The 26,712-nt window shown below is 38.8% G+C and overlaps 2 protein-coding genes across 2 annotated transcripts; one reads left to right on the top strand and one right to left on the bottom strand.

Moving 5' to 3' along the window:
- Positions 1–3,518: 3,518 nt before the first annotated feature.
- LOC144629432 (synaptonemal complex central element protein 2-like) lies at positions 3,519–9,045 on the bottom strand. Its single transcript, XM_078487640.1, has 5 exons — positions 8,921–9,045; positions 8,726–8,836; positions 6,990–7,162; positions 5,071–5,208; positions 3,519–4,192 (listed from the first exon to the last, which is right to left on the bottom strand). Exons 2-5 carry the CDS (start codon positions 8,827–8,829, stop codon positions 4,119–4,121), a joined length of 489 nt encoding a protein of 162 aa, XP_078343766.1. The 5' UTR covers positions 8,830–8,836; positions 8,921–9,045; the 3' UTR covers positions 3,519–4,118.
- Positions 9,046–12,633: 3,588 nt separating this feature from the next.
- Positions 12,634–25,981, top strand: LOC144629361 (anaphase-promoting complex subunit 2-like). The gene is made up of 21 exons (XM_078487599.1): positions 12,634–12,724; positions 12,797–12,868; positions 13,003–13,070; positions 13,930–14,048; positions 15,039–15,193; positions 16,398–16,606; positions 17,096–17,216; positions 17,948–18,044; positions 18,219–18,285; positions 18,497–18,552; positions 18,802–18,945; positions 19,574–19,643; positions 21,514–21,616; positions 22,015–22,054; positions 22,547–22,652; positions 22,796–22,936; positions 23,163–23,257; positions 23,708–23,877; positions 24,292–24,450; positions 25,017–25,087; positions 25,318–25,981. Exons 1-21 carry the CDS (start codon positions 12,646–12,648, stop codon positions 25,528–25,530), a joined length of 2,355 nt encoding a protein of 784 aa, XP_078343725.1. The 5' UTR covers positions 12,634–12,645; the 3' UTR covers positions 25,531–25,981.
- Positions 25,982–26,712: the final 731 nt, after the last annotated feature.

The raw sequence follows: 26,712 nt of genomic DNA, 5'->3' as shown, positions 1-26,712 counted from the left end.
TCGAAACTAAGATCAGGGGCCCGTTTCTCGGTCCCGTCCCCGCCTCGTCCGCTCCTGTCCGCCTCGCCCCCCCTCCTGCCGGCCTCGCTCCGGGCCCTGGCTTTACAACAGCAATGTTAAGGTTGTTCTCTTGTATGGCTCTGAGCGCTGGAGAGTAACAAAAGGAGATATATGATGAGAAAGGTTGATGTTTTTCATAACAGCTGCCTCCGTAAGATCTGCAATATATACTGGCCCAACAAGATAACAAATGAGGAACTGTATAAGAAGACGGACAGTATGAATATGTCTCTTGAAATAAGGAATCGCAGGCTGCGATGGCTTGGTCATGTCCTAAGGATGCCCAATGACAGAATACCCAAAGTTGCCATGATATGGACTCCAACTGGAAGAAGGACTGTGATGAATTGAAAGAGCTGAAAGAGATAGGTCTATCATGGGGCGAAGCGCAAGCCAAAGCTCAGGGCAGGGTTGGGTGACGAAGTATTATTGCGGCGTTATGTCCCCGACGGGATGAAGAGGTTGAGTGAGTGAGTGACTCATGTATAGGGATTGAATCAAGTTTCGAGGGAATGCAAACGTCCTTGCCCGCCTTGTACCAGTAGTTGATCAAGACTTTTTACTTTTACTTTTTTTCTACATAACTATTGATATGTCACTTGTAGAAATTAGTTCTTTATTGAGAATAACCACGTTTTCTATTCGTTAGCATTATCTATTCTTTAACACTGATATATCTAAGCTCCATAGAGTCTCCCTTAACTCTCTTTAGCCGGAACTCGATCCTCCGGGGCTTAGCATTTCGTACGCTTACAGAGCAGAATTTAATTTGCATAGAAAACGCGGTTACTCCAGTAGACTGCAGTTGTTGTACACGCAATATGACGTGACTTGTCGACTTCAACTCAACAATTCTTTTGTAAGAAAAGAAATCATCGTTACATGTTAGTAGCTGTAGTGGAAGCAGTGAAAGGTCATTTGTAAAGGCTGCGCGCTAGGTTCAGCAACAACTGAACACAGAAAGAAAGAAAGCAAAGGTCAGAAATGAAAGAAGCAAATTTTCCTACATTTTTATTTAGTATAATAAAACAATTGTTCAGTGTAATTAACAAGGCCTCTGTTTGCGTTATCAGTGTAGACTTTGGCTGATAGCACAAATGGAGGCCTAGATAACACTCGCTATCGTGCATAATTCACCACAGGATTTGCGATAGAAGTACACATGCCATAAGAAAAGAGGCAGATCGGAAGTTTACACTCAACACTTAATGTAGATTATCTGTAAAGACACACGAAGAAGCAACAAATAAACCCTGTCTTTAGGAAGGAAAGCTACCTAAAATAGCCAAAATTGAGATAAGACGCGTCAAACAAGTACAGTTGATGCAGAACCGAGAACGATAAGTATTACAAGAATCACAAGTCACGGAACCCTTGTAACTGAGGCTTCTGTGGTGGATATCACCACTTAAAAAAGTGAAATGTAAATTATGGAGACCAAAATGTCATCAGTACGGTAGAAGAAATACCTTCGTATGTAAATGCAAAATGGTGGGGAGCTCTTACGCAGGAAAGCATGGACAGACCATACCGTCTGACTCTCTAGACAACAGACAACTCGGGTACATAACCAGCATAGCTGTAAGATAACAGAAGTATTCATAAAAAGCAACGATTTGTCCCTTCGAATCATGTAACACATTTTGAGAGACATTTATTTTGAAATCCTGATCGATAACCTGTAACAGGGCAAGAGTCAGTCCAGTAAAGCTAACTAGTGCCCGGTAAGTACTTATGTTTGTACCGCGGATGTACAAACTGAAGTGCTTACTGGATATCGTCGATTAACATCTTGCCGAAAGGTGTTGTCGTCAATTCAAGTGTGATTTAACACCGTAAAGTGGAATAAAACGTAGGTCACGCCAAAAAAAATCACTGTCACGAACCCAGAAAAAAGACCAGAAATTCTCCTGTCCACTTATAAGAACGACGCTCCAAGCAGGTTTTGATGAGGAGAATCTGGATTGAACATTTCCCTAGTCAATTATTTTAAATGTCCTCGTAACCACTGAGAAAGCCTGTTAGTCACGTATGTAGCCGACAGTCACTACTTCGCAACTGTCAAAATCAAATAAATCCGGACTGAACAGGAAAAAAAATCCATGATAATCATATAGTATTACTAGTATTCTAGACAAAAGAGCTCGAATTATAATATTGCTGACACAAAATGGACTCAAACGCCAAACATCTGTCCAATACAAATAATCGGCCAAGATGCAAAACCATTGTGCAAAGAACACCGAGCTGTTTCCTTCCACCCCTCCAACTATGCCTCCACCTCCTACCAGTTAAAAATCACCGACTTTTCGTCCCTCTATTCCGTCATCGGATGTTTCGATACACGGTATATTCTGTAGTGCACCTTGTCTGGCATATTTTCTTGAAAACAAGGCGGAAGAGTGTACAACAGACAGTTGGAGCATCAATGACGCTGAGACGGAGCTACACTGATGTTGTTAGCGGTAATCGTAATTTTCATACATTGCTGATATCGACGGCTCGCAATGACCTAATTTTGGAGCTTGGCCGGGGTCGTGTTTCTGTGCATCACATTACTAAGACCTTGCACAGCTTTCTACCTTGTCCAACTGCGGCCATGATAGTTTGCGGTCTCGCGGTACGCAACGGACGCACCAGTTCTCGAAGTTTTTCAAGTTCTATACTAGCTATACTGACCACCTGTTATTGTGATTATTGCATGGCAGGATGGGCTTGCTGTAAATATTAGACCGGTTAGCCCGGTATGACTATATGGATCTATATATCACTACGATAATCGTCGGAAAAGCTTTAATGTTTGACCAATAACCGTGTAACAAAGAAAATAGAAAATGGGTGCGCGCAGACTAATTGGCCAATTTTTTTTTAGTTGTGAAAGGGAAGCCTCCGGGGCTTCCGTCCGGGCGAGTTTATTGTCCTATAAGGCTCCCGTCCTGCCTGGGAGTAAGGACCTCAAACTGACCTACAAGGCTCCGCCTGCCTCAGTCTTCAAGTATAGCCGTATACAAAAGAGGAACTTGGACAATCAGTCCGCCATCTCATGTTGACCTCGAGCTCACGCCCGGTCAATAACACTGATAATGCCCGTTGTATATTCGATTCTAACGCTGCTGCAATGTTATTTGTGTATAGCATGCCACATGGTTTTCTTCACGGTCCTATCTAGCTACCTGCACAGTCTTTTGACATCAATCCCTTATGACTTACGGCTCTCACTGGTTCAGCTTAAAATACCTTTCCGTCTAAACCGTGAATGGACAAAAAATTCTTGTTATTCAGTACAGCTATTCTGTTAATTCTGGGAGAGATTTTCAGGGGGTTTTCGCAGGCAGCTCTGCCCTCAGGGTATGTAGAGAACTTTCTGGATACATTCGCCAAATTATCTATATATTGAGTTGGTTGAACCTACCTTTTAAGACCTTGGCATTCACCCATCGTCGCAGAGCATTGATCAGTGATGATGATAATATTATATTTCCGTTTACAGACAAGAGTGTTTGTTTTACAGATTGCATGCAAACGTCAGCGATTCCGCTCCAGTTGGTCAGCGAGTCAATAATGTAATTTATCTAACCTTAACTCCTGTTTATAAAAGCTCACGAAATGTACAGTTTTCATATCAGTTCTAAACTTCTAAAGTTGTTATTTTAACCCTTGTTGAAAGGATGTTTAATTTAAGTTTCCGCACCAAAAATAAAAAGATACGATTTCACGGTTTGTTTGCCTAGTTTGTAATAGGAATCTCTTCAGTGCAGTTATCATGTCAGTTTGATCATTTAAAGAGTTCTCATTCCCTATTATATTTTCGAGAAGTGTCAATGTACATTTTTGGTTTGCAGTCAAGTTTCAAACCGGCTACAAGCGAGTAAATTAAGCGATTTTACTGTAGTTATTTCTAATGGGTTAGACCCACGTTAGACCAGCTACTAAGTTATATCCAGGAGACAGATGAAAAGTTCATGTTGGCCAAATGAGAAGTGTGAGCCAAGCAGAATTGAGTTCAAAAAACACTTTAGCTTCAGTTCATCTCCTGTATTAATTAAAGATATTCATGCCTACACAACTTGCATGTCATTATAAAGGACGCCAAGGGCTTGTTTGAAGTCCATCAGTTCACTTTCAAGTTTACCTACAGAAAGAAGTTTAGAATACAAAGTATGAGGAAAAAGTATGTCTGTAAAGCGTGTGTGGCACTCACTCATCCTCTTCGCTCCTCTAACTGGAGCATAAGGCTACAAGCGTGTGTGGCAGACGAAGGTAATTGGGGAGGGGACAGTGCGAGGGACGAACGCGAATGAAACCAATAGGGAGAGGTACCCTTTGTGAGTCCTTTTGAAAGGTGGCTCATCTTTTGGAGAATGTCGATGATGGATACCAGACAAACAATTCCGCTAAAAGGAAATATATTAGAAACAAGTGTTTATCAAAGTTGATAAGCAACTGCATGGTGGCCAATAGACAATGGCTCTCTATAATATGTGGGAACACTGGACGTTTTACAACTCTTTCTTCGTGAACTATTTGCGATATTTCTAAGTTAAATAAAGTGCGCCTGCCTCGAGACGCGTGCATACGTTTTCTTCATCTTTAGTACGCGTTAGTTGTTTTAAGGTATTGAGTTTCAAAAGAATTCTAATAAGGAACTGTTTCAAAAGTAGTGCGTGGTCAATGAAGTGCTCACATACCACGGCGGTCTACAGTCGGCAAGTTCAAGCTAATCAGTACTTATCTCTTGTGATGCGCTCAAATTGAATCGTGAGGCTATTAATTTCCTATTAGCGCCAATACACTGACACCACATGACTTACATACGGTATGTCAATCTCGTGTACTTCGAAAATGAAAGTCACGATATACGCTAATTGATTCTGCACGTTGGCCATTTTTTTTTTTATTTGTCTCTGCTCCCGGAGTCCCCGCAGGCTGGTGCGAGAAACGGAACCAGCAACAAAGTCAATAAATAATGACCCATTCTATCATGTCAATAATACAATAAGAATAGCATACTTATTCTTTCTAGAACTGCAAATAACTCCTGAAGTTTGTCCTGAATGGTTTTGCTATGCTTCTCGTAAGTTTGAACGATGCTTTCTTCCAGAACACTGCACGAGGTGTTGATTTGTTCCTCGAGGGCTTTCTTGAATTCTAAAAGATAAAGAACTTGTTCACATTGACCCCTTTTTTTCTAGAACAGATAGATGGAAACAAGATCCGTTGTTTTATGTTTCGGTTTTGAAGGCAGACCTTTAATGGGGGGTAAAAAAATAATTTTAGCACTCGTAAAAAGCTTTTTAATTCAAACCTAAACAGTGGTAAAGTGTATTTCAGTTTTGTTTTTCTGTTTCCTCTGTTCTTTCTCTTCCGTTTCATGTCATGCTAGGTAATAACTTATGTGGCAAATCTACCATTTCAAAAAGGAAAATTCCACGTAATTAGTGTTTCTAAGGAAATCAATGGCACAATTTCCAAAAAATTCAAAGCCTGTAAACTGAGAACCTGCTTGTTTTTTGTCTTACTCAATCGATCCTCTTATTCATGTAAATCTACCCGTAGCTCATATATGATTTCATTCATTTATATTTACTATTTGTCACAGTATGAAGTGTTTCTTGACCTTATGCGTAGCAGGTGCAAGAGAAATCACAGGGCGCGAAGTTTGATAATGGTGAAATATTTTGTTATGTAACAAATAAAAGCTTAAAAACCGTGTACAAACGAATACCGAATGAATTCACTGAAATCACTTGACAGAAAAAGTACCTCCCGCAGCCCCTCCCAATGCGGGTACCGTGATGTCCTTAAACTGAGTCAGTTTTTAAGCCCGCCTGCCAGCATTTAAATTTAATTATAATAAAAGTTGCGTCTGGTGTAGTTTTTTGAAGAAGTGAAGTTGTTAAATAAATTTTACAGACAATCCACTTCCCACTAGCCCAATTTATCCTTCCGAAAATGCAGGTCTCTAACTCCCTTATGCTGTTTACTTATCGGAAGGTACTCAATGTAAAATGACTGAAATGAAGCAAGACTTCTTGCGAATTCAGACAAAGCTTGTACTGAGATCCTTTTCTCCCGCTTAGAATATCAATAGCCATGAAAATTCCTTGTGCTCTGGCGCACTTGTCATTTTCTCCTTTCCTCATTTGTATTTGATTCAATAGCCTGCAACCTGCCACTCGACTCAGTTTTACCCCCCTGTGTTTGTAATTCCCTACGATGAATAGCAACGTGTTTGCCGAATCATACGCCTATAAGTCAAGCCGTTGATGAAGAACAACTTCTTCTTGATAAAAAGTGCATCGGTAAAACCCCAGCCCATTCTGTGACTCTGCTGAGCATCTTGAATGCCGCATTTTAACAAAAGTAAATAACAAAAGCCATTTGTATTGACCAAAGAGCTATTGTTCGACGTGAAAGCTAAGAAAGCATACTGGGCGGTAAACAAAACACGCGGCGTGTTCGGAAGCTGATTCCCGTACGTCTGCGGTATGACTTTAATAATTTCCCTTACGGTCTCCGTAGGTATTCAGATGGAAAATGACGGAAAAGGTGCGTTGCTGATGACTAGGCAGACTAGCGAGTGAACGATGTTACAACTGGCTCATAAGTTGACCCTTCAGGCTTCTTCGATGTCCAAGTCAATTGGTTAAGGCTGGAAAGAAATGCTGTGCAAGGCAAAAATCGCGTGACAACTACAAATCGAAAGGAATAGCTACCGCCTCCCACATGCAGCTAAAAAGCAAATCCACTTTATTTTGCCGGAAGCCTTTTAACATAACCACGATTTCGCGTGTTTACTTCAACATGACCTCACATTTTCACAACAGGAAACGCATTGACATAATAATTAGCATTTAAGTGCAATCTGGAAATTATAAACGGATTTAGAACGATAAAAGGCACCCAGGGAGCCATAAACTATACCCTACCGTTTAACAAATCAGTGTCTCGCTTTCTTTTTGCATTGATGTCATCAATAAGCTGTTGGCAACTTCTCTGAATGTCATCATGGGAAGCATTTTCATTAGTAATGACCCCTTGTCTCAATCCAGACAAGCCACTGTTCCCTTTATCTGGCTCCTTGGCTCGCTCTTTTGGCTCACTAAAAATAAAATCAGCAAATAATAAAAAAGACAGTCATTTTTATGTCTCAACGTCTGAAAAACTGAAATAAAAAACTGATCGACAAAAAATTGACCGATGTAGTTGCCAGTCCCCCCCCCCCCCCCCTCCCCTCGAAAATTGGCAACTACATCGATCAGTTTTTTTATTTTGTTTTAGAAATTTTAGTGACTTGCTGTACCTGGGCCATTCGATTTCTGCAAAAGAGCCGGAAAAAAAAGACAATCTATACAAGCAGGGATGGCCCTTGGAGCCAAGAAAGAAATATTTACGATTTTACCTTTATGAGATGTAACTGAGAAAAACTAGACAGTCTTAGGGCTTTCCACAAGTTGCTCGAGATTTCCCAAAAAGTTGCCCGTAATTTCTCAAAAAGTTGCTCAAAAGTTGCTCCAAAAATCCAAAAAGTTGCTCCTGATAATAAAAGTTGCTCGAAAGTTGCTCCAAAAAATCCAAAACGCTGCTTCTAATCAAGATAATTTTTTCTTAATATATGCTAATTTCCCTTTGAGGGTAAGATTTCTAAGCAGTTTTATGCAATTTTACAGCAAAAGAAGTATCTTAATAACATATGAAGGAGACAATTTATTAAATAACAAGGATTCATTTAACTGAGAAAAATCGTGAAGATATCGATGACGTCATGTTTGCTGACGAGTTTTGTAATGTTTTAATGCAGAAAGAGCAGAAAGTTGAAATGCCTTCAGATGTTCCTCGGAATTCTTCGGCAAACTTCGTAAATCTTCGGAAACGCTCGTATTGCCTTTGAACAACACTCGGATAACCTTCGGAGATCTTCGGTCTGGAAATTGCCCAAAATGCAACAAGTTGCTTGAGAGGAAAAAAGTTGCTCGAAGGGGAAAAAGTTGCTCGAATCCTGAAAAGTTGCCAAAAAGTTGCCGAGCAACTTGTGGAAAGCCCTAGACAGTCTGCATTGAAGTTTTGCTACATGCAGTGTAAGACGACAGCTTTTGGATTCTAGAAACTACGAATGATACCTAAGGATACTAATGAGTCGCTCCTGTACTCGGATCACTCTCCCCATATTGAAAACGTGGCAAACATATGGTATATACATTACATCATAATGTCAAATAACTTATGCAAAATGTGGTTTAAGAGTATCTATAGCCTCCAGGGCTCCTGTAGCCTCTTAACTCAAGTTATCCTGAAAAATAGTTTTCTGACCAGGCGAAGTGTCGGGTATTGAGATGTACTGGGATAAAGATTGTGGTCACCTAAGTTTGACGTTTTCCAAGGAGTTGAGGTTTTTTAGTTTTGGTGCTATTACCCCCGAGGAAAATAAGAGCCAGAAACGAATATTTATTTAATATAGGAACCTGCGACAAAGAATTAAACAAAAGAACTGAAAATGGACCGTGACGGGAGTCCATAGTATTAACATGTGATTCCACAAAGGAAAAACAATCATGAAAATTACTGATCGTGTTTTTTTAGGAATTTCGCACAAACTATGGTTAGCTGATTAACACCAGTAACTCCCGGATTATTCTTAAAACCACCGACACAAGGCTATATTTACCTCGGCTTTAAAGTATCTCCTCTTGAAACGACATCTTCCTTGGTATTAAGTTCTTTGGTTTCTTCAGGGACTTTGTTTATCGTACTTGCTTTCTCTTTTTCCATACGAAGTCTGTAACACATTACAAGCGTAAAAGAGTTTATTTTTAGCCAGCCCTTCAAAGTTTATCAATTCATCAAATGAATTAGAGCCTACCTTATTTGTGCCCACAAATTCTAAGCCTTGTGAGAATAAATTTCGACTTTCTTGAGTTGGAAAACTTTGAAATACATCTACGAGACAGCGAGAACTTTTGAGATTGAAAGAAAACTGCGGAAAGGGCGAAGCTGCGGCGGCGCGCGCGGCCGGCGCGGCGCGGCACAAATTTCCCGCCAAAAGAAGTTTTGCCCTTGACCACTAAGCCACCCACCCCCTCCCCTTGCTCACTCGTACAAATGTATATATTTTGGAGAAAGCAACAATTATGTTATGATTTGATATAAAAAATGTAAAACGCAATCTTATATCAAGAAATAATTGATTTTTCTGTAAAGGAACAAACTCAAAAGTTTGTGAAAGTTTACAATTGAGCGAGCTTATTTTCCCTACCCCAAGTCCGTAAGTTTTTTTACCCCTACCCGGTAAGAGTTTCTCGAAGCGGACAATGACATCATACGTGGCTTTATCACGTGCCTTTTGGTGTTGCAAGTGAAATCGAAAATGGCGGCTGGAGGAGTGTTTCAGGTGTTTTTTGCGATAGTTTTGGCTTGTCTTTTCGACCAAGTTTCAGCGTTCGACGGTGGAGATGCAGCAGCTCTTATTATAGGCCTTATTGTTGGTATTATGGGAATATGCGCTTGTCTAGGAGCGTATGCAAGGCGGCAACAAGGAGCATGAGGCGCCCCTTCACGAACTTTATATTTTGAATAGAGGAAGTGCTCGATCAAGGCTTTTGAGAATTTATTTGTGGATATTTTTACTTTATATACATGGAACTTCATTGTGTCAGCTTTTCATCTGATTGAAATATATTTACCTTGTGGAGATTTGCACGCGAAGCGTTTACCTTCATCGACGTTCCTGAGTTGAAAACAGCTAGTGTCTGAATAAATTCAACCTCCACTGTTGGACAAATCTTATGAGGACTCACTGGAGACGTATTTTGACAGTCAAGAACGCGATGGATGATATCAAACTGCAAGTTGCTGATTTCTAATTCATTACGCATACGTGATTTGAGGAGATGATCTCGCCTTCATTCTTAATGGTTGCTCATATGACAGCCTTGAAACTGAAAACATGTCTGGTCATGATCTTATCATAATCACTCAATACAATCCCTTACTTGGATGGTAATTCACTTGGATAACCGAGCTCCGATCTTCATGCAAGGCAGTCAGATGTAAAGCTGTGCAGTATTTTTGGATGATTATTTAATTTAGGAACTATTTTGTATGGATAGTGTACTTTAATTAGTTAAAAGAAATATATGTAACCATGTAAAGGATAGACATTTCTTAGCCAGAATCAAACAGATAGCAACTTAAAGTAACTTTGTAAAAATATCTACTAACCCACATTCATGAATTGTTGGGACTTGTGATAACGTCTTGGATAATAAATATAATCAAAAATAAAATGAATATAAGGAACCTTAATTCAGGATCATAGGGGCGAGTTGGACAATTAAGGTTTGGCTGTTTGTTATAACAGTTAATTTTACTAGTCACCATACTAGCCTGGGTGATATATTGCTGGCCTTGTGCTACCAGGCTTGGAGAGATGTCGAACCCTTCCTCCTCCTCCCCCTTCCCCTCTCTCCACCCTGGTACATTTAACTGCATGTCTTTGCCTCTTGTATGGGAAGCACCAATGTGCATTTGCTACAGTAGTTTTTCATCTGAGTCCTAAAAACAATAGCAAAAATTTTCCTTTAGAATATCAGTGCGTTGCCAATGCAAGTCGCAATAATCCCAAAAATCATCGGGCTGTAGAGCATTATCTTGATGTGCAACCATGTTGTCAGAAGTAACATAAAACGAAAAGTATAGGAATTAATTAAGAGAATAATTCTTTTAACTGATTGCTATTCTTGGTATCTTGAGTCGAGTCTGGGATTGAATGGAAGTAACCATTATGTAGAAAGTGGAAATTTTTTCCAGAGACAGTGTCAAACTTTTGTAACGTTCAATACATAGAAATGAACTTGATTGTTTATTGCAATTATACCATATATTCAAACGACTGCCATGGTGTATATTTTGCAAGTGTAGTTCCATGTATACAAAGTTAGACATTATCCTCATATAAACTCGCTGTTAGAGCCTGACTAGTACTAAATGTGTGAATTCTTATGGATAATATATTTTAAGTTGTAGTTAATGGAGGCATGTGTGACATATTAATTTTTTTCATACAGGTCGACTTCAGCTATTTTAAATTAGCCAGAGTACATACACCACCAGAATAAAATTATGATTTTTTTTCCTTAGATTACAGTTAATACACTGAATGTTTTGTTGAGCACCACAAAAGTTTTTGGGCTGGGGAAAAGGCTATGTTAATGTTTTTGTCCATTTTCCATTGTTTGCAAACTGGTCTTAGACATGATTGAAACTTCTCATGTTTAAAACAATAGAAAACCCAAATGAAATACTAGCCCTTTTGCTTTATGGCCTTGTTCGTTTCAATAAGTGGATATATTATTTTAACTCTTAGATTTTGACGCTTTAAAAAAATATACCGGTAGATAACAATAAACTGCTGAAAGTGCACAGCCCCCTAAGTAGATGATAGTCTCATTGGTATTATTTTCCTCTGCTATTTTAAAATCGTTGCCTTCGTTCACACTTCCGTGCCTGCCGCTTCTCCAGTTGCTTTTACCTTTGTCAGTGAAAAGTGGGAAACATGGAGCATTGGGCTTGATGGTTAGCTAGGCAGCAAACTTTCTGAATGCAGTAGGCCCACCCCCACTTTTCCTTGAGTTTGTTTGAATCTTTGACATGTGCATGTATTTTAATTTTATTGTTGCACCTTGCATTTTTTTGTGATGTACCATCTTCCTGTTACTGCATGCTTTTGACCAATTTCTGAAACATTTTCTTAGCTCGAGTTGACTGACATTTCAGGCTAACCTTTTCTGGGTGTTTTCTTAGTGCATATTATCTGGACGGTCATCCTTTGGAGTCATTATGTTAGAAGGATACAGTTTTTCCGACCCTATGAGATGAAAAAATGGGAGATTTTTGGTGCGAGCCTCTAGGGGGTCCATGGGCATCCCCCCTGGATTTTTTTTTTAAAAATATAGGCCTCTAAGATGCCATTTCCTGTATTTTGAGATTAAGAAATTTAGTCAATGGAAATACCAACTGAAAACCATACAATACCAAGCAAAACCAAAAGAAGCCCGAGATGATTGCCCGAGATACCATAGAGAAACGACAAAGGATCGTGGAAAAAAGGCGAGTGTGGCAGAGAAAACGTTATCTTTACTAGTGGAAAGTTACAAAAAACGGGAGAATATTGAGCAAGAACGGGAGGCTGGAAACGATCGCCAAAAAGGGAGGTTTTTGGGTTTCCGGCCGAATTGGGAGGGTTGGAATCTCTGACTGGATATTCTGAGCAACTTTTTCACACCTAAAACATCACATCATTTGGCCAATCATAGCAGCTGGATGAGGCAGTGTGAAAACGTCAATGCTCATCATCCCTTTTCACGTGCCGGAGGGGCCAGGAATATTGAACAGTAGCTGTATAGCTGGACCTGACTGGATAAAAAAAATAATTGCTTCTAGTTTTTATTTTGAAATAACCGTTCCAAAATGATGTTAAAAGTATGGCAAAGATTTTCAACCAATCACGGGGCGCGTATTATCTTGTGTGAATGATCACGGAAAGTTATAACCGAGGAGGCCTGAGAACGTGTACTAAAGGAAAACAAAATGGCGGCTGGCGGGAATGTTGAAGTCGTTTGGGGCAATCTTATGAGATACCTGGCGCCCGAGTCTCCGCAAGTATTTGGTATAACATACTTGTGACTGATGAAATGCTTGTGTATTCAATGAAATGAATGATTGGTATGGTCTCTTTCAGGAACTTTAGATTCGTTGGAACAAATTAGGCAAACCCCGTCTGTTTTCGCTCGATTACGAGAGTGGTTCTTGGGTAAGATGTAATCTTGAATATAACCTCAAATAAGCTAACTTAAGATTTTATTTTGTCTTCAGTTTAATGCACTGTCAGAGATAGCTTTATACACAAATAACAGTGCAAATAAAATTTAGCGTTTTCCATTTCAGAAAAATGTCAGAAAGATTTGAAAGATGAATTTCGTCCACAATTTTGGTCTAATGTCCAGCAAACTGAGGTGGGCTTAAATATTTTACTTAGGAATGAATAAGTCGTAGGTCTAGTACTTCAAATAAATTGGGGCCTCTTAGGTGCAAATGTCATATCTCAATATGTGGTCTCTAAATTATGCACCTGTCAATGTTAAGCTTCAGGGTATACGTAGTGGGGGAGGCTAATGCAGCCATAGTTACTAACTAACTATGATGCAGCATAATGCACGAAGCACACAAAATTAAGAAATGGCTTGGAACGAGTGACTTGTGTCACTTGTAGGAAATCGTTTCTAGCTGACGTTTTTACTGGAAAAATTGCACCATTTCGTTAACATTGAGTTGCTTTATTTTATCGTGTTGATATCAATTTCGTACATCGTGTGCAGATGACACGTGCCCCCTGGCATGTGTTAAAATTGTGATTTTCTTCCCTTTTTTGCGAGAAATCATACTCATAGCCCTTGATGGCTCTCTTAATTTTGTAAGATTTAAAAGGGCAGGCACAAAAGAAGACATTATGTTTGTTCCAAAACTGGTGTAACTGCCAATGTGAGAAGGAAACAACAAGTCTTCTCAAGAGGTAAAAATGCAAGCGTGTCTCGCGAGCGGAGTACGCTCAGTAAGCTCCATGCAATAATATAATTGACATAATATGGATGGCGTCTCAGGTGGAAAATCCACTGGTAACGCCACGTTTCAGAATTGACACGCTGCAGGTGAGACAAGTTGCTTGTTCCACCACGATTCTCGCCATGTTATTTTTCATGCCCGTGTGCACCCTCCGTTTCCATATCCAGCAGTCTCCGGCGATCTAATGAGGGACTTGGAGCAAGTCTAGTGACTGTGTTTTTAAGGAGAAATTGTTTGTGCTTTATTTTTTAGGTTGAAGTAAGAGGATTTAACACCCTGCTCAATGCAGTAAGTAATCTGCACAGTGGTGTATCAGCATACAAGCCTTTTGTGGAACTACTTCAGTCTTTATCAGGGTCATTACCATTGAGGTACATTAAAGTTATACATTAAGTTTTCAGTTTGTTGCAAACAAAAATTCCAAGAAGTGTTAGTTTTTGTGGGGGGAGGAAAACCTGGATAACCCTGAGAAAAACTGTCAGAGTAAGGCAGGGCTGTGCTCTAAGGGTGCCCGGGTGTCTCAGGCGACTAACTTTTATCTTTGGGCGACCAGATAATCTTATTTCTTTCATATAAGCTTTATGCTGGGCACCCTGCAGGATCTCATAGTTTGGAAACTTTGGGCTCCTTGTAATTTTTCTCAGAGCACAGCCTTGGAGTAAGGACAAAAACTAAACACAAACTCAACCCACATAATTAAGTTACTGGGCCTGGTATTTGAACCCAGGACACATTGGTTGAGTGGAAGTGCTCTCACCACTGCACCATCCCTGCTCCCTGGAGGTTATATAAGATTAATATAATGTAATGTATATGGAATGATTCATATATGAACTGCGGATGTATATGAGAGTGATAAATGATCGTCACAGTGAATTTCCAATTTAAGCAATTGGAATAAGCAATTGTGTGGCTTCAATAGCTCAGTTGGTAGAGCATCGCACCGGTATCGCGGAGGTCATGGGTTCGAATCCCGTTGAAGCCCTGAATTTTTTTCAGGCTTCTTTATTCCAATTGCTTAAATTGGAAATTCGCTGCGACGATCATTTATCACTCTCATATACATCTGCAGTTCATATATGAATCATTCCATATACATTACATCGTTTCACTCCTCTCACAGGAAAATATGAACTCACAATTGACCTCGCTCCCAATGTGTGGCTTCAATAGCTCAGTTGGTAGAGCATCGCACCGGTATCGCGGAGGTCACGGGTTCGAATCCCGTTGAAGCCCTGAATTTTTTTCAGGCTTCTTTATTCCAATTGCTTAAATTGGAAATTCACTGCGATGATCATTTATCACTCTCAAGATTAATATAAAAATAACACACCAGTAAAAATGTTTTCCTTCCTTTCAAGAAATCTCAATTCACAGTTTGAAGGACTTGTGAAGGCAGTTATCTTCTGTGATGTGCCTGAACAGTTCAAAAGTATGGTGGTTGCCTTCTACAGCCAAGCATTTCAAGCATATCAGTCAATAAACAAAAAAGAAAGTGGAAAAATGGATACATCAGGTAACGCAGAGAATACAAGGCTTGAGTTTGTACTTTGTAGTGTGGTATCCTGTTGTTTATTTGCATTTGTTGGATAGAAGCCAGTGGCAGCTGGTGAAAATCACCATCTAGTCATATGGACTCAGGTAGCAGCTCCTGCAAGTTCTCACATGAATGGCTCGTTACCCATCAAGAGAACAATAGAACAAACATCAGGAATAATGCCCCTAGCCCCAAAACAATAGCAACTGCTACATAAGAGGACCAGACTAAAAATTAAAAGCTTGTCGTAGAGCTCCTACACTACTGCATATACCGGTAATGCTGACTGCATTTTTTCTTTTTTTGTGTGAGTTTAGAGTATTTTAGTTAAGAATCAAATGCTAAGGGATAAGATCAACATTTAAAACAAAATATAAGATAAATTATTGACTGCTATCATGTTACCATGGCAAAACTATCCAGGATCCACAAAGTGCACTCATATACCCCCTCACCAATGACTGCCTCAAAGCTGTAGCATGTAACAGACCTTTTTACTGTAAAAGTGAAACATCTCTTCCTAGTTAAAACTTTTCAGAGAGCCCTGGTAGGTGGAATCGTGATTTCACCTCCCCCACCCTTGGATTTGCTTCACTCAGTTGAACACACCCTGATTTCTTGAACTCAAAATTTCTCAAGCCATCTTTGTTTCCGTTGGACATTCGAGTGTCTGGCATCGACAGTTGACCACAGGGTTGCCATGGTCAGGGAAAAGTCAGGGAAAAACAGAATTTTTTCAAGGTCAGGAAAAAGTCAGGGAATTTTGCAAAAGGTCAGGGAAAATCTTAATTAGTTCTGACTTGTCAAAAACAGTGAAAAGTCAGGGAATTTGGGCTGAAACAAGAAAGCAAAATGGATTTGTTGGTAAAGTCAAATGCCATGTGTTCAAAATCCCGTGAAAAATGTAAAAAGATCGAAAATGAAGAGAAGACTACCGGTATTGATGGTCTGCAAAAGAAGCTGAAGCAAATGTTAGAGAAGGTTGGGCTTATATGTTAATTCACCTACAAGGTCAGTGAAAATTGTTTTGAGGTCAGTGAAAAGTCAGAGAATTTTTTGGGTTCTAATGAGTGGGAACCCTGTGACCAGCTGCACTAAAAATGGGGCAAATACAGCTGTAGCTTTGTAGTGCTGCTGAGTGATAATTAAACTTCTCAATTTTCCTGTTTCTTCCAAATGACAGGTACATCTTCAACAGGTGTCAAGGATGCTGATGAAGGGGAAGATGATGATGTTGAATCACTGACTTGCGTTGGTTGTGCAGAAGAGAAGGACTCTTGTCATTGTGCAAAGATCATTGAAGGATTTTCACAACTTAATTCACAGCTGCATTCTCTTGGATTGATGAAAAAAGTTGCTGAACCAGCTTTCCTATCAGTCATTCATAAGGAGGTAAACAGTTACATTTAATTCCAGCATCATGAGGAATGCAATGTGTGCAAACAGCTATCTCGCTTTAGCCCATTGCACAGATTATGTACACACAATGCATGCAATGAGCTATGCAACTAAAGCACCTTGCATGCATTACACACATGTGATGCTAAATTAACATTATGTGTTAACATTCAAAATGAACATTGTATATGTCCACACACAGCACCTTGTATAGATTAGGATGTTTTGGCTTTAACCCCTTTCTTCCCCTTCCTCAATTATCTCCAGAAATTCCAGAGCTTCTAGGTAAAAAATTTTGGTCTTTGAGACCTCTCAATCTTGTGGCATTTCCAGTGACCTTCCTAGGGATGGGTATGGCCGATATAAAATGACATTGGATGTGTGTTTTTCAATTAATAATTATTTTTAGGCCCCGCCGTTTGAATTATCTGGACATTTCAATCTTTTCTTTATTGTTGATGAAATTCATCACCTTTATTGTAGATTCAAAGGAGAATTGAAGAAAAGTGTAAGGGTGAATTTGAGTCGTCCTTCCTTGCTTCCTTGTTACAATGGATTGATACTGAGCTGTGTGGTTGGCTGCTGTTGATTTTTCAAACTCAAGGTACTTTTTTGCAAGGTAGATTAACAGTAACAAAACTGAATGTTGATTTTTCTTTTTGGCTTAATTTGTAGTGGGTTGACTCCTGATAACTTTTTTTTAGTAAATAAACCCTGTTAAGTGGCTCAGGTGTATTCATTTGGAGGATAACGCCTGAGGCTAAAAGATTGTCTAAAAAACGAAGAGTTTTATTACCGGTACTCTTCATTTAATTTCTGCGACATGCTTTATCACGGTAAAATTGAAAAACCCTACACTGATAACCACAGAGTAATTGCGGGTGAAGTAGATACAAATTGATCAGTTTGCATAATTTGTCCAACACTGCGAGTCCTTTAAAAGGATAGACCAAAAAAGTGACTTATTCCTTTGTTTAGCAATCCCCTAACAAAATCAGGCAACAGATATCCCCCCCCCCCCCCCCCCCCCCCCCTTTTTTTTTTTACCTTTTTTTATTTTTTTTTTACTATACCCCCCCCAACCCCCCCCCCACCCCCCAAACCAACATAAAGCCCAGGGCTTATAACCAGAATTCTACTATTAATCAGACAGGGTATATTGTGTGAAACTTGCCGTCCAATTTTGCACCATGCAATATGTTTTGTTCAATCAAAGCAGCAGTCATCATCTGTTTAACCCTTAAAACATCAGTCTCTCTCCTAAGACTACTCTCACTGGTACAATTGTACTAGACAACCTTAGTCACTTTGGAGTTTGACTTTTTTGTGTTATAGGCAATGATGCCAATTCCAGGACAAGTACAGAGATCTCTCTGGAAGAATGGAAACCCAAACTCCATTACTTTATGTACAAGTCTTTTGCTGACCTTAGGTATTTATAGCACTACCAGAATGGTGTTATCCTGAGTACATTTTTCCAAAATATCCCATAAATAAGTCATAGACTCTTAAATTCCTCTTTAATATCCAATTCTGTTACTCTTTAAATAATAAATTGTTGTATGTTTAAAGAAAAAAATTAATTTGGTGTCTCTTTAATTTACAGAATCAGTGAGTTGTTCACCATAATAGTGGAATACCCAGACTCTCTTCCAGCTATCCAAGATCTGAAGGTGATCAAAAGCACATGACTTTATGTTTAGAAACCTAAGCACTGCTATAGTCTGTGTATTGTGGTGTGTCCACAATACAATCAAAGGAAAGGGGATTACAAGTCGAGTGTTGTGCACAGTAAATAATCTAACGTAGATGGATACCTTTTTGGTGCAAGTCCTTTCGAATGCAAAATCTAACTTTAATTTTACCTTCTTCATCATATTTCAGGAGTGTTTAGAAGTCACAGATCAAAGGAAAGAACTCATAGTGTCTCTCAGAACTGCGTAAGTAGTTTATTTTTATTAATAACCTGCACATGAATTCATTATACCAAATTAACCATATCACATCTCCATAAATTGACAAAACTATCGTCTACTTGAAATTATAACAAATCAGTGAGCTTTTTATTTTGAAACAATTTTTTATAACTCATCTGTTCAGTGCAAGCTGTCTTACCCGTAAGGCCCCAAAGATTGATGATGATGATGATGATGATGATGATAATTATTAAAATTATATTATAATTTCAGATTTGAGAGGCGTCTGCTGCATCCTGGTGCTAACACATCTGACATCCTGACTCAGTATGTCTCAGCCATTAGAGCACTTCATGTTCTGGATCCAGCTGGAGTCATACTTGAACATGTTTGTACTCCTGTTAGACAATATCTCAGGTAATAAGGTCATGACAGTTAATTGACAACACATTGCTGTTTCCAATTCAGAATCAGAAATGTGTTGATTATTTGTGTGGCTCCTTTTTGACATTGTATGGCTCCAGGAATTATATATATCCACCTTATTGTTATAACTTACTTTCGCGGGAACTTAATTTGGCGAAAATGGAATGGGTATACTTTGCAGAACTTATTTTTCGCGATTTGGCAAAAAATGTGTTTAAAACATAAAAAATACAATAAAAAAAACATTAAAAAAATCGCAAAAATTAAGTCCCGCGAAAATAAGTTTCAGAGGGGTGGTGAAGTTCAAACCAAAAAAACTTCTGTAAGGGCCTGGAAGGGATATTTTTTGGAACCTAAATCAGAAGTCCAAACCTAAATTAAGTCGTCTGTCAGGTAGAGAGGTCAAAATAAAACATTAACCTTGCAAGCATTCCAGATCCAAAGCTAGTAAACAAGGCAAAGGTTTGTGTAACTAGAACAACATGGAAAAAATAAAAAGATCAAATTGCATGGAACCTACTGTACCTGTTGCTTGTATTAACATATATTATTATTGTTGTGTGCAAGTTTAAGTTATAATATAAATTAAAATAAATGAGTTCCATGTCATGTTTGTTAGAACACGTGAGGATACTGTACGCTGCATTGTGACAAGCTTGACAGATGAAAACAGCACAGAACTTGCAGAGGTGAAACATAAAAATTCTTATCATGCAGTTGCAATATATAGCCCGCAAACATAGACATACCGGTATTTCCGGATGTTGTTCACAGGCTATATTTAATAGCTAGCACTGCAATCTTTACAACTGCCTATTTAAATTCTGAGCACTTTAAATTTACAATGTACTTTACAATAAAGTATAAAAATAAGCGAAAATAAGCCATGACGTTTCGAACTCATCTTAAGTTCATTATCAAGTAGATAAGAGTAAAATAACGGTCGAGTTAAGTTTAAATGCAAATAGAGGTGATAGAGTATACCGTAAAATTCCGGTTATAAGCCCCCCCGCTTATAAGCCCCCTCGATTATAGGCCCATCAACCTGGAAACAAAAAAATACATCCGGTTATAAGCCCCCCCCCCCCCCGGATATAAGCCCCCCTCTATCGGATGACAGTACTGAACAGGGCTAAATGTTGCTTTTTTGTGCGTTTTTAACTTAAAAACGTATTTCGATCAACACTCCCGAGGCTCGTTTCGAAACGTTTTTTTTCCTTCCGCTTATAAGCCCTCCCGAATATAAGCCCCTCCGCTTATAAGCCCACCCAAAAACCCTTACGAAGTTGTATAAGCCCAGGGCTTATAACCGGAATTCTACGGTATTAGAATATTTTAAAAGAAGTGTTTCGCGGTCTGGATTGTTTAGTGAACAAAATGCTTTTAATTCGTGAGAGAAAACCAGCACTAAACACGCAGGTGGACTCAATACGTGCGAAAGTATTTACCTCATTAAATACCGCACGCACTAACACTGAACGCTATTGACCGCGAAGCACTTCTTTTAAAATATTCTAATATACTCTATCACCTCTATTTGCATTTAAACTTAACTCGACCGTTATTTTACTCTTATCTACTTGATAATGAACTCAAGATGAGTTCGAAACGTCGTGGCTTATTTTCACTTATTTTTATACTTAATTGTATATCGAAATGTTCTCTCATTACTTTACAATAACACTTATTATGAAGATGCTTACTTTCACAAAAGACAAGTACACTGTAGTTCGTTTCAGTGGAAGCATACCCAGGGCTCGAGACTAACTTTTTGTGCTAACTAGCCTAGTGGCTAGTGACAGCTATGATTTCACTAGCCAAAACCAATATTTTACTAGCCAGAACTTTCAAGCATGGTTTTCGTTTTTCCCCCAAGCCAGCGGAGACAAAAGCCAGTGACAAATCGGACAAAATAGGTTTTTCTTCCTAAATCCATGGAAAGTCTGTGTTCCATGAAGGCAAAAACTTGCGTTTTCACGGAGGCACTTTGCTGTCTTTACTGGGTATTTTCCTCGCTTTTTTGCTCCTACCCACTGCAGAATAATCTCGGGTATCCAACGGAACCGAATCTTAAATGTGTACATGAAAGCTTTTTTGAAAGCGTTCACGTACGCGACCTCTCATCCCTCGTTGTTCATGCAATCTTACCCAATCACTGATTAACGTTACAACCTACACATAATGTTTGATTTCCCAAGCCGTCTAAAAATTAGCGGAAACAGTTTTCTTTCACTTGTCGCTTTCGTCACCGGAAAGTCCTAAAAGAAGCTATCAATGATCAGTTGTTCGCTTTTCGGTAACTTTAGCTTGTCCATATTCTTTGATATATGTCAACAGTGTATTTGTTAGTTCTGCTCTCTCAGAGTCAATTTCAATTCGCGGTTTGTTTTCACAAAACTGCCTGAAATTTCCACTAGCCATTTTGGCTAGTGAAAGTCCAAAATCTACTAGCCAAAACTGCATTTCTACTAGCCTTTGGCTAGTTGGCTACCGTAAGTCTCGAGCCCTGATACCCATAACAAGATACATGAACCTAAACAGCTGTTGTGACATTTACAGGAGTTAATGCGAGGAGACCCTCGCACTATTGATGACGTAGGTGCTTGTGACAGTGAGGATGATGATGAGAATTGGATGCCAGCCCCCAGTGATGCTGACCCAGGTAGTTTGGTGATGTTTATAATTATTTTTACATTTTTTAGATAAGACTGGGACTGGTAATGAAATTAATATTGATGTGATGCATCTGAGGACTAACATGTGATGCACTCATTCCTTTATTAAATATAATGTTTGTATGATTACTGCTCGGTCCATTTGATTCACTTTTTATAAACACTAACATTTTATTATTCTCTAACCATGGCACAAGTCAAAACAACAAGGCGGATCGACATCAAAACCTTGTGCTCTTCTATTACGACCAGTGCACATGCATACTAGGATTATATCATCAGATCTTCAGAGCAATTAAATTACTACTAGTCTGATGCAATGCATTGTATTTAGATTTCTTTTATCTCTGTGATTCCATTTAATTCTTGATATTTATTTTTTCAGATAAAATATCAAGCAGTAGAAAAGCACCAGACATCATTAGGTGAGTTACACATTTGACCATATACAGTGTATGGTCAAGCCAAGTCAAGCACTACTCTGATTCGTGAAAAAGAAATAAAGTTTTAATATTGTTGAAGATTTGATTTATTCTTCATCTAATCTTTAACTTGTGAGGTAAAGGTCCATGTAAATGTTTAAGTGGCTTATACAGAACCTACCTTGCTATCCACTGGATAGTGATTTTCAGGTGGATAGCGTTATCCACCGACTGAAAATCTGGGCCTGGTTAGAGAGAACACTGTGAGAATGAAGTGTCTTGCCTTAGAATGCAGTGAAGATGTCAATAATTTTGTTGAAGGGTTCTTGAAATGGATTCAAAAACAAGACTTTACGACACAAACCCAAACTTTTGTAATTATTGGGCATCTTCATGTGAGGAACACCTGACTTGTTTTCACTCAGACTGTGAGCTTTTAAAATGAACCATCTTGAACCTTGTTCTTATAATTTTATTCTGCTGTTTTTTTGGCAGCATGCTCGTGAACATCTATGGTAGTAAAGACCTGTTTGTTTCTGAGTATCGCACACTTTTGGCAGATCGCATACTTTCATCCTTCAATTATGACACAGAAAAAGAGGTATGCACTCATTAAAGTTATGTATAACATTACTGTTTATAATTAGCAGACCTTTCAGACTAATAAATTTTGCAACTTTTCATTTGAATTGAAGTTTTTGTAATACACTAGTTGTATTTATTAAATTTGTCTCTGCACCACAGCTTCGTTATCTGGAACTTTTGAAGCTCCGTTTTGGAGAATCTCACTTACACTTCTGTGAGATAATGCTGAAAGATGTCGCAGACTCAAGAAGGATTAACTCTCACATTCAGGCATCTGCAGCAAAGAGTAACACAACAAAGGTACTAAGACCCTTTATAATTTCCACTTACTAACAGCATTTGAGGAATTTCCTTAACTGATATTAAATTATGCAATTAATCACAGAGAATTATAACGCATGAACTCTAGATAGGGGTACTTCTGTCATATTTGTTTTTAAGGTGATTGTCTTCAGTACAGTCATTTTGAACATTAAACGTTATTTAATCTTAGTTTATAATATTATAATAAATTCTATTTTTTTAGAATGATACCATTCCTCTGACAGCTATGGTTTTATCAGCTGTATTTTGGCCAGCATTTCGGGAAGAGAAACTCAAAGTTGCTGATGAAGTTCAAAGGTATTAATTTGTCTAAATAAAGTGACAATCTTACATTTACGTTTGAAACAACTGCAAATATTTTTGACTTACTAACAAAAATGTTTAAGTTCAGACTTGCAAACTGCCATAGTTATACTTTAGTGACATTGTTTTTAGCAAAGTACCAAAGGTAATCCAAACTCTGACAATGCTTTACAGGCGTCATGAATGGTCCCTCAAAATGTCGCAGTGCTCACAATGCTCGCAAAATTTTAGTGGGTGCTCGTTTGCTCGTGCTCGCACATTTTTACAAGTGCTCCAATGCTCGGTTTTTAGTGGAGGTAGGTTTTTGAAAAGTGCTCGTTGCTCGCAAGGCTAATTTTTGTCAATGCTCGTGCTCGCAAAGAAAAACGCTGTGCTCCCATGCTCGCAAATGCTCGCAAAGACCATTTGATACCACTCTTTACACTGACTGTTTACTCACCACAGGGCAATGGATGAGTATACCCATGGATTTGAAGCCCTAAAGGGTATGCGTACATTACGATGGAAACCTCACCTGGGTCTAGTGGAGGTAGAAGTTGAACTAGCTGACCGTACCCTAACAATGTCTGTTACTCCTGCTCAGGCCACTGCCATTATACATTTTCAGGAAAAAGGTATGTCACATAACTACTATATTCCCCCCATTGTTCAGGGGTGGATCCTGGATGTTTCTTAGGAGGGGTGCACCAATAAGGAATGGTGTAACTGACGTTTTGCAGAATACCAGTTGTATAAGAAATAAGAAAGCTGCAGGTCATCTGGGGGGGGTCTGGGTGCTCCCCCTGTACTCTCCCCTTTGGCCTAGATCTGTCCTCGTTGTTAAGTGATGTGAATAAGTCATCGTCTGTCAACCGGTAGCTCTGTAGGAGAGCCACTTGCTTTTGAGCCTTGCTTTGATATGTTACTCTTAATAAAATAACGTTGTCAGGTACAGGAATGGAACAGTGGTAGAAAATTATTTTGAAGCTGCAGCAAAGTTTATTATTACATGGAGTTTGTTGAAAACCAACTGTGTTGTACTCTTTCAGAACGTTGGACTCTAGAAGAGCTTAGTGGTGTTATGCATGTTCCCCCTGGCTTGCTTAGAAGACGCTTGGGGTTTTGGATTAGTCAGGGGGTCCTCAAAGAGGAGTCTACAGACACATTTATAGTGGTGGAAAAACAGAAAGGACAACAGCGAATACCAGGTAATAACATAAAGATGAAACACATGGTAAATCCTTTGCAATTAGACAGGTTCTAGATAGATAGATAGATAGTTTATTGATATTCTTACATGACAGTCTAAAAACTGAATTGCGAAAAATTTACAAAGATAAATTATAAAAATACAACTATTAAAATCTATTATAACTATATTAAAAATTTGCAATAGAAGGACGTATTGTACTTTGAGTCACAAGACTGTTACATGTAACCCTTATTAAACAAAGTCTTTAAATTTCGACTTTTTCCCATGCCTCAAAGTGGCCTGTTCATATTCACTGACGGTTCTGTTTACAAGCTACTGGTAGATGAAGATGTTTTGTGTCCCCTTGATTACTATTATTTACTAGGTAATAATGTCATTGATAAAACATAATTTTGGAGTGCTAGCAATGACATTCAACAATAAATGAATCTGGGAAAACTTTTATAAATCTAGTATGTTATATAATGTTATGTTCGTAGCTGCTATGTAAATAAGTATTTTGTAGTAGCTCTTCATAAAGCTGACAGTGTTAAGACAGTAAAAAATATATGTCCATTGCAGAGGTGGTCATGGATGCAGAAGTGGAATCTGTAATGGCTTCTTCACAGGATCAAAGAGAAGAGGAATTACAGGTAAATACAAATTCTATTAACTACTTAGACTGCATAGCAGTTTCTGTATTTCCAAGCAGAGAAACGAAACACTGAATCTGGCGGGCATGCCTCCCGCCTTTGCCTACCTTCTGCTGGAAAAGAAACTACTCAGTACTGTTAACAGGCTACTATCTACTCAATATTGTGGTGGTTACATAGTATCAGTTTCACATTTGTTTATAACGCCCTCATAATTGTCTTTCAATCAGGTATTTTGGTCATACATCGTTGGTATGCTGACCAATCTGGAGAGTCTGCCGTTAGACAGAATACATTCCATGTTGCGCATGTTTGCAATGCAAGACACTTCATCAAGCCAGTGCAGTGTGGATGACTTGAGGAGGTTTCTAGATCGCAAAGTAAAGGACCAAGAATTGCAATTTGTGAATGGATTTTACAGACTACCTAAATCAGGCAGATGACAGTGTACTGGATGGAAAGGAAAAGAATAACCTTTGCAACAAATGACCAGTGGCCATGCGGTTGGATCCAGTATTCGTCCAGGATTACTAGCCAACCAACAGAGTGACCCATGTCATGATAGCTGGGCAGTTGACTTATTGCAAATCTGCAGTGGTTTTAAAAACCTGCAGATTTGCTTTCAAGAACTTGCCTAGAGACACAGTGAGCTTTGACACACAACTAAAAAAAGTCAGAGACACTTTTAAACTGCATGAAAACATCTAGCAATAGATGTCATTTACAAACAAAATCAGACTGTATAAACAAAGTCAAGAAAGTGGGTAGCAACAAGGTGGCTACAATGTGAGCTTCTGTTGTATTTGTGTGAATGCCTCAAGTCAGTAAAAAGCAGCTCTGATAAGTCACAAGTCCCACAAGTTCTCCATTCTGTCCTGATACTTTTCTCATAATAACAACAATAACAATTTTCATGATAATAAATTGTTGGAGAATTTATGTGTTTGATCATCATCATACAGGGCTTCAAGGATTAAACTACCAACAGTCCAATGCTATCTTTCCTCATTGTTTTTGAGAAAAGTATACATTTTTTAAAGACCCTTCATTAAAAGACATGTCAACAGACATCCATCAGTACATCGAACTGTAGCTTGAGAGGTCTGAGTTAAGTGTAGTAGCTCTTATAAGCTTGTAATTCTACTGGTCCTCTTGTGTTTCGGCAGAAAGAAGCGACAGCTGGAAATGCGTCTGCGTTCGCAGGGTACTTGTGTATAGGTAGAAGTTGGTATTGTTTGGGCGAATTGTTCCTGTTGTTTGTTCTTATTGTTTTCTTGAATGGCAGTCACCCATTCATGTGAGACATCAATGCTTAAAGGAGAAGTTCACTCCAGAATGGCCATTTATTTTCTTCACGCCAATAAAAAGTTTACACAAAGATATGTTATTCGCCCAAATTTCAGCCTCTAACGTGCGCTATAACCCTACGAAATCTTCCCAAAACTCGACAACTGAACGCCGCCATCTTGGAGCTGGTAATGTATGCGTGACATCAAAGAGCTCAGCCTGAAGTTTGGCAGAAAATTTTTGTAGTCGGAACTCCTTGTTTTTTGTAGTTCTTGGAGCTCTGTTTGAGCAGAATGGAGCTGCAAAAACAGGCATTTTGACAAACAAAAGCCACTACG

The sequence above is a fragment of the Oculina patagonica genome, chromosome 1 (assembly GCF_052425735.1).
Source record: "Oculina patagonica isolate OP01 chromosome 1, crgOcupat, whole genome shotgun sequence".
Classification (NCBI taxonomy): Eukaryota; Metazoa; Cnidaria; class Anthozoa; order Scleractinia; family Oculinidae; genus Oculina; species Oculina patagonica.
The sequence above is the reverse complement of the archived record's forward strand: the minus strand, read 5'-3'. Positions and strand labels throughout refer to the sequence as shown.